A 14,043-nucleotide genomic window follows, 5' to 3' on the forward strand; every position below is an offset into this window, starting at 1 on the left:
TAATATTAATATTGATGTTAATATAATGAATAATTAATATTCATTGTTTAGCATTATTATTGGAATCATTTTGTTCGCGTTGTTAGGATTTTAATGAATTTAATTAAATGGATGCTATGGTTTTTTTTTTTTTTTACTTTTAGCAAATTTCTGAGGTTGCGGTTCTGATTTGTTTGCAAATTAATAGTAATAAATAAAAGGTGGGAAAGGGGACATTCGCGCGCAGGCTGTCGGAGGCGGTTGAGGTGAAAAGACGGTAGTGCCCTTGACGTTTACGCGTGTCCGAAATCACAGGGACGGGAAAAGGGACATATACTCATTATTGCTTCTATTATTATTATTATTACTGAAATTTCCATTTCTATTATTACTTTCACTGTGGCAACTGACAAAGCCATTTATTAAAATTGGAATTTGGAGCTTAAATTTTAGTAAATGGAGAAAATTTAAATGCAGTTTATAAGTATTTTTTTCTCTAAATTAGAATTATAATTTTATCTTGGTACTTTTTATGCAAATATTTTTGTTTTTTTAATTGGAAAAAATATTAATAATATAAAAAAATATAGTATGTAATTTTTCTATTTTTAAAATTATTTTATTTCATTTATAGTACTAATGTACAGCAATCTTTATTTGTTTTCATTGCGTTGTATATCCGACGTGTTTAATAATGTGATTTATTTTACAAACAGAAATGATAATTTGATGATAAACAAACTTATTAAAAATAATATTTTCTATTATATTCTACTTACAAAATATTTATCAACATTTAGTTAATGATTAATATCTACTAAAAAATTTAATGATGTTACCTTTCAATTACAATTGTTTATTCACAATACTAAAACTTCAAACTTTGCTTGAGGAGGAGTACTAACATACTTTGTGAAACACATTATTAGAAAATTAGGAGAAATACTCATTAAATAAGAGGTGATATACCAATTTTTTTTGATAAATTTTAATTAATAATAAAAATTGTTTCTTCTAACCTCGGATATAGGAGAAAAAATAGCTTACACTTATTAAAAAAATGTTTGTAATGTCGTTTATTATTCCAATTTTGTTAAAATAAAATAAAATCATTTTCTTAAATTATCCTTTCTTTAAACTTAATATCAAGACAAAATAGTGTATCAATACATTTTAAAGTAATCTTATAAAATAAGATAATATTTGTTTATATTTGTGACAATGACACAATAATTTTTTATTTTATATTTGAGAAAAAAAATATGTTGCTAACATTTTTCTTTGTTTAAGAAATCCTAACTAAATATCACTCAAATTAAAATAATGCTAGTACACCTCCTTTTATAAAGTTATTTGTTGTAATCTAAGTAAGATTTATATTTAATGCTTTAAAAATATTTTTTTATTAAGTAAATTACAGTAATACTCCATGAGATTTTGTGTAATTACATAAATATTTTTTTCCTTTTTAACTATTATTTTTGTCTTCCCTATCATAATGTTAGTGTAAGGTTTGAAGGAACATAAGTATAATATTTTTAAACATATAAGAGGGTGTTAATTTAATATCTTCAAACTTAAAGAAAAATTAGCATAAGAAAATAAAAAAGGTAGATTTATGTGTAATTACATAAAATCTCAAGAGAAGTGTTGTCGTAATTTATTTATTTTGTTTTTTTACTGATTAAAGTTATAGTATATATAGGTTCAGGTTTCATTTTACTTTTATTAAAATCATTTTTTATTTGTTAGTTTTTTTTACCCCTCTTATTTATTATTTTGACAATTTATATATTATTTTTTTCCTTTTTAAGGTATAATTAAAAATAACAATAATTGATGTCATCTTTAAATTCTAAAATAACAGATAAATATAAATATTATTTTTATAAAAGTGACGGATGAAAAGAAAGTGAAGACAGTAACTTTTTTACATAATGATCAAACCATGTAATAAATAATATGTAATTGTCACAATTATAAAATTAAAAAATATTTATTTATGATTAAATTGTTTTAACAATTAAATTTGTTAAGAATTTGACATCGAATCCCATTAAGATTTACTATGTATAACAGAAACATTATTTTATTTTGATAATTATATTACTACTTTAATTAGTCATACTCTGGGTCATCTGACTGGGGCACCCTTTCATTATTTCCATTGCCGCGTAAATGAACCCTCCTTTAAATCGATGAGAATCATTAATAAAAGAAGTCCCCGAACTCCTATAGCACTTAAATATAAAATAAATAAATTAGGGTTTATAAGTTTTGACACTACTATAATATGATTTTGATTACGTTCGTGACTTTGCAAATTACTGTAATCATTATGGTGCTATCAATTATGCATATTATCTAACTTTGCCCATGTGAACGTTTCATGAAGATTTATTTAATAATCTTGAGAGTCAAAGGGAGAGTTTAGGTGAGTAGATTGAAAGAAAGCTTTACGTTAATGTTCAAAATTGACGGTTACTAGTTTGAATAAATTTTTACAAGGCATAGGATACGCCATATCATTTTTTGTGTGAAATAGGATCTCAGAATATTTTTATATAGAAAGTTAATGACTAATTTCATTTTTTTAAAAATCTTTTCTAATAAATATTTTTTTTATATCACATATTAAAAACTAAACTCGTGATTATATATTTAAGTCAAATATATATGTTTTTTTCATTGGGTACTAACAATTCACTAAAATAGAAATCATGTGTTAATTATGTTAGCATATGGATTATATGGTTGAAATTTTTAACGTTTTTATAAGTTAATGTGTAATTGAATCGTGCAATTTAATTTAAGTAATAGATTGAGGTTTGGATTTACACGTAGAAAAATGTTAGCAATAACTTTCTACAATTTTTTTTTGAATAGCCTATCTTAGTCGAAATTTGTTAGATGTCACAAAATTAGTATTACTCTTTATTTAACGAACTCTACTCTGCTCTTTTTTTTTTAAATTTTTTAATAATTTTGAATTAATAAAATACGTGTTGCTAACACCTAGTTTTACGTATAAAAAATAATTCATACAACAAATCATATACAAATAAAAGAAAAAGTATAACAGAATAAATATGTTATAGGGAGATAAATACAAAAGATGTTGTTATATAAAATGTTGTAAGAATTATTTTACATATAAGACAACTCTTTCAGATATACTATATGAAATCGGAAAAGCTGATTTATTGCAGGGCAAGTCTTACTTATTGACCCCTCCCCCCAAAGTGCATGATATTGGACCACACCATTGTTTTTGTTTACTCTTGATTTAATTTTTTTTTAACAAAATCAATCCATCCTCTCACTTTTCTTGCTTTTCGAAATCATCGCTCTTTTTCTTTTTTTTACAGAATCGTAATAGTCACTTAGTTCATGTTAGTTCTTTTTTTTTTTTTATCGACAAATATTATTATATTAGTTGTTAATATTATTAATTTTTATTAATAGAAAAAATTTAAACTCGTAATTTTCCTTCTCTTTTTTCTCCCTTTGTCACTGGTTCATGATCTCTGTGTTGTTAGGCTAAAAAAAAATACAATGACTACTTATATTAAGTTATTAAAAGCACTGCTTGTAAATGTTAATGACATGGTCTATAATCATAAATGAGCAGTTTAAATAGCATTTGTACTTTTAAGCATTTCAAGATTGACATTTTATTCTTCTAAAAAATGACGAGACAACGTGAAATAGATCTATGTAAAATAAATCACAAATTTAGTTACTGTTAGGAATTAGAATAAGGTCATTAAAGTCATTTTCTATCACCTGCATGTTATCAGCAAGTATGGTCCCACGGTATGTACAGTATACACACACAAAAATACCTTCCTAATTATTTTATGAATTATGGTTGTGTTGTGGTGGAACAATTGTAAGTAAGGGAACAAATTAAGATGCAGATGTAGAGATAAAAGACTCGATTCTGTTCTGTTGTGTACTGTTCTTTTGGAAGAATAATAAAAGGAAAAATGTTGAGTGGATGAAGGTGAAGTTTATATGGTGACGATTGCTTTCTGCACTGCACATGTTGGCAGACCCACTAGCCTTGTCTTTATGCTTATACACCACATGTGACCAGAGATGCCATTATCGATCCGTGAGAGAAAATGTAACTGAACGATTCCAAAACATTCATGGATTAATTATGATCATTCATACGTGAACTCGTGTAGTGTAGTGTAGTGTCATGGGAAGAGATGAATAAAAAAACACAGACACACACACTATACAAAATTATGTTATGGGGAGAAATGACATCAAATTTGGATGAATCAATAATGTTACAAATTGATCGGTGTCTAATCAAAGATCAGCAAGCACAGTCACAAATTTGTTATCATAATGACTATGTTCACACTGTATAGTATTTCTAGACTTTTTGTAATAGACTTTTATGCTGGGTACACTTATCTTTTATGGGCAGGGGATTCATAACATCTGTAACATAGTTATGGGATCCTTCTTGTACTGAAACCTATGATTGGTTTACTTCTTGCGACAACTTTTACTATAATATATACTCGTAATTCTTTTGCTTTTAAAAAAAATCTAGACAATTTACAACAATTTATACCAATTGAGCTTGATTCCTTATCATATATCTTTAATGGAAAAAGTAAAAATAAAAAAAAAATATTGCATGCATTTAATGTGACACATGTCATACAAACATGTCAAATCTTTAGTACTTATTTTCTTGGTAGAGATGTCTATACTTATTTGAATTAGAACTTAAAAGAATTAATTCCGATCAAATTAATTTCCAATGATTGAAATTAATTAAAATGCGTGTAAATAATTTGGCACATATTTATATTAAAATGTATGTTTTTATAAAGTAATTTTCTCAACTTTACAACACATATTCAAGATAGGTCCAACACTGACTGAGTGAGACCTAAAGCAATTTTTTTAAAAAAAATATATGTTTTTTCTTATTTAATCAAGTAAAATATATAAAATAATGTAAATATTCTTTATATATATATATATATAATATGGTATTTTAACCTTTCTATTTTTAATGGATCCCAAACATTTTTTCCTTCACATTCTCCTCCAAAATGAAAGGAATGCTAAATGCAGTGAGGCCCATGTTGTTTCTTATTCATCCTACCAAATGGTGGAAGAATTGAAACTTATACATTTCTTCCATCTTTTCTCAATCAATCCATTGGTTTTGACTCAAAACAAACAGAGCAAGTGTGATGAACACATACGAGTGTCACCAAACATTATTCTGACCAAAAAGAGAGGGAAAACGATAAAGAATTAAAAAGAAAAAAGTTATACTTTTTAGTATTCTACGTTGCCAGTTGATTCATAGCTGTCTGTCTGGTAAAAAATTATTATTAGTTATTAGAATTCAAAGTATAGTATGATTAACAAAAGTATAAGTGCAATATGGGAAACTGTTATTGACAAAACGTTTTGCCAAGTCTTTTTTTGTCACACTTGGTAGTTTCTACCCATGTGTAAAAGGAGTCCCCAATCCCCATTGTTGATGGATTCGTTGAAAAGGACTTGCACTCATTCATCTGTTATGAATGGGGACAAAAGTAGTTGTCACTGTGACAAAAGTCCCTAGACTTTTTTATGCCAGTTAAGGACACATAATCACCTCAAATCATCTCACTTTTTGTACACTTTTACCCCTTTTAGGGAAATTCAAGTTGATAGTTTAAAATTAAAAAATTAACTCGTTAAATGGTAACTATTTGATAAAATAAATTTGTTGTTGAAATGGTTAAAAGATATAAAATAACATAGGAACAATAAAATCATGATTTATTTTAAAAAAATAACTAATAAATTGAATAAATATATTAAAAATAAAAAAAGTAGAATTTAACATTTTAAAAATTATTACTTTAACTAGTGTTTTAAAAAATGTTATAAGTTATTAAAAAAATTATTTATCAAATAGTTAAATAAATTCTTTAGTTAATAAAAAAAATTAACTAAAATATTTTGCAAAACATATCATGTTTAAGTAGTTAAACATCAAATAAAAAATAAAATTGCTGGGTTTTTTTAATAAAAAAAATAAAATTTACTCTATAGTGACATCTAATAACTTTTAAATTTTTATCAATGCGATTTTTTTTCTTTGCTTTACTCTATAGTGACAACTAATAACTTTTTAAATTTACTCCTTTTTACTCTATAGTGACATCAAAATAAAAACTAAAATTGTTGGGTTTATTTTAAAAATGTTTTTTTTTTCTTTCTAAAACAAGCATCTCAAACGCGCATTATTTTTGTCCCTTAGTCAAATCACTGCTAAAATTTGAGGAAATCCTACATCTAGCATCTTCACACACGTGACGGGGATGGATTCATTTATACCAGAAAACATTGCTTTCTCAACTAGTATTTGCTAAAAGGCATTTAAAATGAACTGATATGTCGGCCCAATGATTCATTTGGTTCAGGGTCAAATTAGATAAACACATAAGGCCCAACCATTTCATGTTAAGTTATGGAAAGTGGAAACCCATCATCCTTTATCATGTGTTATATTAAGGAGTTCAGATGGGGTGTGGAACATTGGAAGGATGCTGTATGGTAGTGGATTCAAGGAAGAAGTGAATGGAAAATATGAAAATTCAAAACAGGGGATTTTTCTAATTTAAGAATTCAAGAGATAAAAAATGTACTTGGAACATTGAACTGAGCTAAGACCACGAACACATACCATGTTTTCTGGCCAGCTTCTACCATATCTTATTAAGTATGGAAGTTTTCTAAACTTCAAAATACAAAGAGGATGATATACTGATATTTATATTCTCTTCTAAAATTTCATCTAGCCCCCCTTCCCTTCCTGCAACCACCTTTTCTATTGCATTCCACTTTTCTTTTAGACTTTGCTTTAAGTTCAAAAAAAGTTGTCAAGTAGTACACAGGTTAAGAGCCCACAAAAATAAAAATAAGTTATGATAATTCAAACTGTTAAATTGTTTATTCGCTTTTAGTTTATTTTTTTCATTATGATTATACGTTGGACAATAGTTTCAACTTTAGCTATAATAAACTAATTTTTTTTTATAGTGTAGTTCAAGTATGATAATTCAAAGAACTCTTTGTTTATTTTTCAAGAAAAAAAGAAGTAAAATCTCATCTTCTATTCTTATGTCACAAACTTCAGATTTTTTTTTTAAAAAACTTTGAATTTTGAATTTATTAACTTATGTCACATAATAGATCTTCTATTCACTACTCTAGAGATGGGCGGATGGTGAATTTTTAATACAATAATTACAAATGAATTTTGAATTTATTAACTTATATAAATTTTTTAATTTTTTTTATCATCAATCCAATTTTAACGCAGGTGAATTATTTTTATGTGAATTTAGTACTATATACTAATCTTATAAAATAATGAGATGTAGAGAAATAAAAAAGCACACGAACTTTAAAATTAAACTTTTAATCGCATACACAAGAAATATAATTATTTATCAATATATATATATATATATATAATATTTGTATTTTTATTTTTATCTGATGATGAAATATCTTTAATATTTAATTAAATCTCTTCTCTTCATTATATTTTTTGATTCGTAATATCTAAATTTAAATTTTATTTATTTATAAGAATCTTATTCACACATTATGATCCATCATTAGTTATACCTTCTTAATATTTAATATTTTATATAAAAGATGAATTAGGACAAACTTAGATATTGATATGGCAGCTGAATTATAAACACTTACAAATTTATATATATTTATTGAAAGAATACCAATTTATATTCTATGTAAAAACAAATACAACGTATATAACAAAAACTTTATTAGAATCAGACTAATTATCATTGATTAGAAGGAGACAGAAAAAAGATTAACAATTTGGAATCAGAGAGAAGAAAATGAAAATGTACAGCTCAATTTTACCCTCCATCACAACTTACTCCCCAACACACATACATTCACCATTCCGTTTTCCTTGTTTGTTTATTCCCATATCATTCACTGGACAAAAAAACTTGCTATTCTCTCTTTTTCTCTGTCTCTTTCCTTTCTTTTTCTTTCCGCAAAGTAAGGGAAAAAAAAGAAAGAAAGACCGAGAGATTGAGAAGTAGTGAATCAGTAAAACAAACATTCCAACTCTTCCAATCATTTCCTTCTCTGCCCACTGCCCACCCATTTTCCCTTCATTCACCTTTGTCTCCTTAATTAGCCCCTCACAATAAAACTCCGCTTCTCCTTAATTAGAACCTTGCGTAGCTGAAAATTTCCAATTTTTCGCTTTCCCAGATTGCAATTCAGCTAAATTGTTACGTTTTCAGGAGTCCCGCTTCAGAAATTGGGACAATTTTCATTTATTTTTCTGCAAAGCTCGCGTTTTTTTCTGGATTGTCGTTGGTTTTGAGCATTTGGGTAGGTGAGGGGTTGCCGGATAATCATGCCGTCGGCTCTGATGGATCCTCCATTGCCGCAATCCTCGTCGGTGCCGTCTTTAAGCTCCGACGCCGCTTCTCCGGGATCGGCGCCGGATAGTCGGCGATTCGGGGATCTTAGAGGTTTGCAGTGGCGTATAAATCTTGGGGTGTTACCATCTTCTTCTTCTTCTTCTTTCATTGATGATCTTCGCCGTGCCACCGCTAATTCTAGAAGGAGGTAAGGCAAGTTCAATAATCATACCTTATTTGTTTTTAATTTTTTCATGAGGATTTAATTAAATTTCATTGTTTTTTTGGGTTTGATTTCAATTTGTGTTGTTTCTATAATCGTATTCCTCAAGTTCAGTGCCAATTTGAAAATTCTTGCCAAAGTTAGGCCGAGTTTAAGATTACTTCCTAGGTAGTAGGTATTAATGATAAGCTTAACGATATAATGTAACTGTTTTTGTTTGTATGTAATTTCCCCCCCTTCAACTCTCAATAATAACAACGAAAGGGTGCATTCATTCAGTAAAACGCTTACATATGTGTTTGGGTGAATTCATTCAGTTAATTCTTGCAATTCTTATTTTTTGGGATAATGGGGATACAATCATACAGGAAATTTTGACAATTTTCAGTCGGGAATGCTTACATATGTGTTTGGGTGAATTCATTCAGTTAAAATCGATACTAAATCTCTTTTTTGTTCCTCCTGTTCAGGCCAATATTATCTTATGTCAAAGTATTGTTTCGTTGGCTGGAATGAAGAGAAGAATAAGCTGTTTCTTCGTTTGGGATTATGGGTTATTTGCATCAATTGTGGATTCTGGATATGGATTTCGCTTTTGCCTGCTGCTACAATTTACACGCCACGTGGCGTGTAGTGTTGCCAGGACTGAGTTGTTTGATTCACCTGTTTCTTGGTGTTTGTCATAATTATGCATCTAAAACAATTGCATATTTATTCAGGTATGCGAGTTTGAGAGTGCGCCTCCTGGTTGATCCTCATATGCCAAAGGATGGAAGTAGTTCACCCAATCTTGTCATGGACAACCCACTTTCACAAAATCCAGGTAAACCTAAGCATATTTTCTCACCCCCCATTCCTGCACTTTACATGTAGATAAGTCTATATCTGGTTAAGAGTTATAAGGTTGGCTTGGTAGTGAAGGGAGAAGGGAGGAGGAAGAGGTCATGGGTTGAAATCCCCCTCACTAACAAAAACCAACAACTAACATTGGTCGATAAAAAAAAAAAATCTATATCTGGTTACAGATCCCTGATTTAGTCAGTATACTTTCTTAAATTCCTTTTAAATGGGTAGAGAGAAAGTTAGATATCTTGAATGTTAATGTGCAATATATCCTTCCACCTTATTGGCTTAACAAGAACATCATCCTTTGGTATCCTTTTATTTGTTGACAGATTATATATTTATTGCTATTTTCCAAGATTTTGTGAATATATGTATTTTCCCTAAAGGAATATGCTCCCTGTTCATTTAGTGGCAACCAAATCCATGAAAAGGTTAAGCAAAGAAATAATGGCAATCAACAAACTATTGAGGTGAAGAGGGAGCAGATAGAAAAGACAAGCAAGTAAATTGTTGCATTTTTTGTCATAATGTTGCCTCAAAACCTTGAAATACATATTACTGATATCAGTAGATTTCTAGGTAGTCTATCTAACCCTCGCTGTCTCTTGCCATTGAACTCTGTCTGTGTTGACAATTTTGACCTCTATATGCAGACAGTTCATGGAGTCGCTTTTTTCGCAATGCAGAGATGGAGAGGATGGTTGATCAGGATTTATCACGTTTATACCCCGAACATGGCAACTATTTCCAGACGCCAGGATGCCAAGGCATATTGAGAAGAATTTTATTACTATGGTGTCTCAGACACCCAGAGTGTGGTTATAGACAAGGTAAATTGCTCTGTCTAGCAACATTTGCGGACAATATGTTGAATGTAAGTGAATTTACATTGGTCTTAAATATGTTTTCTCATTTTGGGATGGTTGTCTTATTTTTCCTTCCAACTCCATATAAGAAACTATGGTTACAGTACACTCATCTTTAGTTCACTAAGCTTTCTTTTTTATCATGGGTGTCTCATTTTTCCTTCCAACCTTGTATAATTAACCATAGGACATATAATTGAATGAAAACTTTGCCAATCATAAAAAGGCACATCATATGTCTTGTTCATAGCCAATATCATGTTCTCCGGGGCATCGACAATGGGTATTAATTACTAAATCTATCATATATACTCTTTACTGCCAACAAGTTTGTAATTACTTTTGCATTGATTACTGTTCCATTCTCTGCATGCATGATTACTGAACATTATCTTCTTTGTTGCAAGATTCATTGATTAAATTGTAGGAAACCTGTTACTTGGTAAATTATAAATTCCCTTAGTTTGACTTCCAGGTTCCCATATAACTTGTTTTGATTTAGTTGTATATGTGCTGCAAATTGCTGATATCATATTATTGTGCTTCTTTCATTAATTTATTTTGTAGGAATGCATGAATTACTTGCTCCGGTGCTTTATGTTCTCCAATTTGATGTTGAGTGTCTTTTGGAAGTTCGAAAGCTTTATGAAGATCACTTCACAGACAGATTTGATGGCCTCTTTTGTCAAGAGAATGATCTTTCTTACAGCTTTGATTTTAGAAAATCTTCAGACTTGATGGAGGATGAAATTGACTCCTATGAAAATCTAACGAAAATCAAGAGTCTTGATGAGCTTGATCCTAAGATACAGAACATTGTATTGCTAAGTGACGCTTATGGGGCTGAAGGTGAACTGGGTGTTGTTTTATCTGAGAAATTCATCGAACATGATGCTTACTGTATGTTTGATGCTTTAATGAATGGGGCACGTGGTTCAATTGCAATGGCTGATTTCTTCTCTTATTCCCCTTTGCCTGGGTCCCATACTGGCTTGCCTCCTGTAATTGAAGCTTCTGCTGCGTTGTATCATTTGTTGTCTCATGTGGATTCATTTTTGCATGGCCATCTCGTTGATCTCGGGGTTGAACCCCAGTACTTTGCTCTCCGCTGGTTGCGAGTTTTATTTGGACGGGAATTTTCACTCAGCAACCTCTTGATAATCTGGGATGAAATCTTTTCATCAGATAATAGTAAAGTGGAAAAACATGCCCAGGACAATGCAGACTCAGGTTTTAGGATCTTCAATTCGTCTCGTGGAGCATTTATCTCAGCTATGGCTGTAGCAATGATGCTTCATATAAGATCTTCGCTGCTTGCAGCTGAAAATCCTACAACCTGTCTCCAGAGATTATTAAACTTCCCTGAGAACACTAACGTTGAAAAACTAATAGAGAAAGCTAAATCCTTGCAGGCTCTTGCATTAAGTACTGAGATTTTATCCTCAATGCCTTCATTTGTCGAGTGTCATACCAAGGGTAAATCAGCTATTGCAAGATCTCGCACCCTTTCATCTGAATCAATTTCACCAAAAACTCCTCTGACTTTGGTACCTGATAGCTACTGGGAAGAAAAGTGGAGAGTTGTCCACAAGGCTGAAGAACTCAAACAAGATGGAGTAGAAAAACAGGTTCCTACTCGGAAGAAGGGATGGACAGAAAAGGTAAAGCTCAGTTTGAAAAGAACAGAATCTGACCCCTCTTCATCAAGGACTAAGAGTGGTAAAAAGGAATCCAAGTTGCCGGTTAGGCGATGTTTGTTAGTAGATCTTTCTAAGGAACTTGGCTTTGAGGAAGATACTGAAAAACTCTGTTGTCATGATAATCTGTCTGCAACGGTTGAAGAGGAGCAACGGGAAGATGGCTCCGAAGGCAGCAACAACTATTCTCCTGAAGATAGATGTCTAAGTCAAAACACAAGTAGTGAGGAAAACTCACCTGTTATTTCTTGCCCAGCTAGTCCTCCTAATGAGGCCAATGATCACAAAGATGACTCCCAGAAAAGTAGTGTTGGGTCTAATTTATCCCTTGATATAATAAATGAAACTTCACTTAGTAGTAGTCCCATTGATTCACCTCTTCCAATCTCTGATCATCCTGATAACGGACCTCAGACACCAGGGAGAAATAATATTAATAATTCCGCTGGAAATTCAACCACAAATTCTGAGAGAAAATTGAACAAATTCCAGTGGCTATGGAAGTTTGGCCGGAATAATGGCGAGTTTATGTCAGAGAAAGCAGGTGATACTTCTGAGGCTGCAAAACCTGCCAACAATTGTAACAATCAAAGTAACACAACACCCTCTTCTACAGCCAACAATTGTAATAATCATAGTAACACAATACCCTCTTCTACAGCCAAAAATTGTAATAATCAAAGTAACATAATACCCTCTTCTACAGCCAATGGACACCGTAGATCTGTTAGTTGCCAAGGGGAATCTACTGACCAGAATGTGATGGGCACTATCAGGAATATTGGACAGTCAATGCTTGAGCATATCCAGGTAAGCTTCTTTCTGTTTCTCACACTCAAATTCAATGACAAGTTAATGAGTAAACTGAAGTTACAATCTGAAGATTGAAAAAAAAAACAGTTTTATTTACATGAAATGTTTCAAACATGTTATCCTAAGAACATGTTTTTGTGTGGCAGGTGATTGAGTGTGCTTTCCAACAAGACCGGGGCCAAGGAGCATCATTAGATAACATGTCTAAAAATGCTGTGGTTGGTAAAGGGCAGGTTAATGCCGTGTCAGCTCTCAAGGAGCTCCGCAAAATTAGCAATCTTTTGTCTGAGATGTGAGCCAAATCTTACATTGACGTGTCCTGTATATATATTTTGTGATTACAATTCTTTAGTGGCAATAAAATGAGTTTCTTCTGCGTCACTTCCATACATCATGAATACCATAGTTTTGCAGAGATGAATGTGTAAATACAAATATTCGATTTATCATGAAATAAACTATGATGATTCATTTCTGTTTATGATTTGAATTTTGCTTGATTGCATTGCATACCTTGGTTTGCATTTTAGAACAGCGTTGCAAAAGCAGTCCGGACTATATTGCGTTCATGTTCAGATACGTGAATTTTATATTATCATTTCACCAATCCATTTCTAGTTATAACCTCGAAATTTGAATGTATAAAATGAGTAAAACATGTTTGATAACGGCGAGATTTATGTTCCGTAAGTGTGTGGTGTCTACTTTATGTATTCTGAACTTGTTGCATTAATATTTAGAGGCAAATTTTGTCCTATAGATGATAGTTATATTTGATTCAAATAAAATTATATTTGGTGGAGAAAATAGTTATGATCTAGACAAAAGAAAATTACAATATTTTCGGTTTTATAAAATGTAAAAAAATGAAGGATCTCATAATATTAATTTTTTCTCATAATAACCTTTTAGTTCTAATAATATTTAATTTTAAAAAAAAATTGTGGTCTCTGTTATATTTTTTTGTTAAGTTTCAATTTTGATTATCCTTAACTCTTGATATGCATTATGGTCTCCTTTTTTTTGTGAATTTATCCTTTTTATTTTAGAAATTCTTAATTTTAGTCTAATCTTTAATTTTATGTCCATTTTTATTTATAATTTATAATTTAATTAATTAAGTTATTTACATATGAATAAAATAAAATAATATGACTAAAATATTAGTT

At 30.3% G+C, this 14,043-nt stretch overlaps 1 protein-coding gene across 4 annotated transcripts; it reads left to right on the forward strand.

Moving 5' to 3' along the window:
- Positions 1 to 7,992: 7,992 nt before the first annotated feature.
- On the forward strand, positions 7,993 to 13,355 carry LOC114381823. 4 transcript variants are annotated; one of them, XM_028341043.1, is made up of 5 exons: positions 7,993 to 8,637; positions 9,372 to 9,475; positions 10,152 to 10,328; positions 10,932 to 12,871; positions 13,021 to 13,355. In XM_028341043.1, the coding sequence occupies exons 1-5, from the start codon at positions 8,423 to 8,425 to the stop codon at positions 13,168 to 13,170; spliced, it is 2,586 nt and encodes an 861-aa protein (XP_028196844.1). In that variant the 5' UTR covers positions 7,993 to 8,422; the 3' UTR covers positions 13,171 to 13,355. The 4 variants fall into 4 exon arrangements, with proteins under 4 accessions (XP_028196844.1, XP_028196845.1, XP_028196846.1 ...); XM_028341044.1 differs by having other exon boundaries at positions 8,500 to 8,637; positions 9,123 to 9,475; XM_028341045.1 differs by having other exon boundaries at positions 8,519 to 8,642; positions 9,123 to 9,475.
- The last annotated feature ends 688 nt before the right edge of the window (positions 13,356 to 14,043 follow it).

The sequence above is a fragment of the Glycine soja genome, chromosome 13, assembly GCF_004193775.1.
Source record: "Glycine soja cultivar W05 chromosome 13, ASM419377v2, whole genome shotgun sequence".
Lineage (NCBI taxonomy): Eukaryota > Viridiplantae > Streptophyta > Magnoliopsida > Fabales > Fabaceae > Glycine > Glycine soja.

Bases quoted from the DNA above. Each gene is read 5' to 3' on its own strand.
- LOC114381823 (XM_028341043.1), top strand. From the start codon at position 8,423: ATGCCGTCGGCTCTGATGGATCCTCCATTGCCGCAATCCTCGTCGGTG. The intron at 10,329-10,931 runs GTAAATTGCTCT...TTTATTTTGTAG, and splicing joins AGAGTGTGGTTATAGACAAG to GAATGCATGAATTACTTGCT. The intron at 12,872-13,020 runs GTAAGCTTCTTT...TTTGTGTGGCAG, and splicing joins CAATGCTTGAGCATATCCAG to GTGATTGAGTGTGCTTTCCA.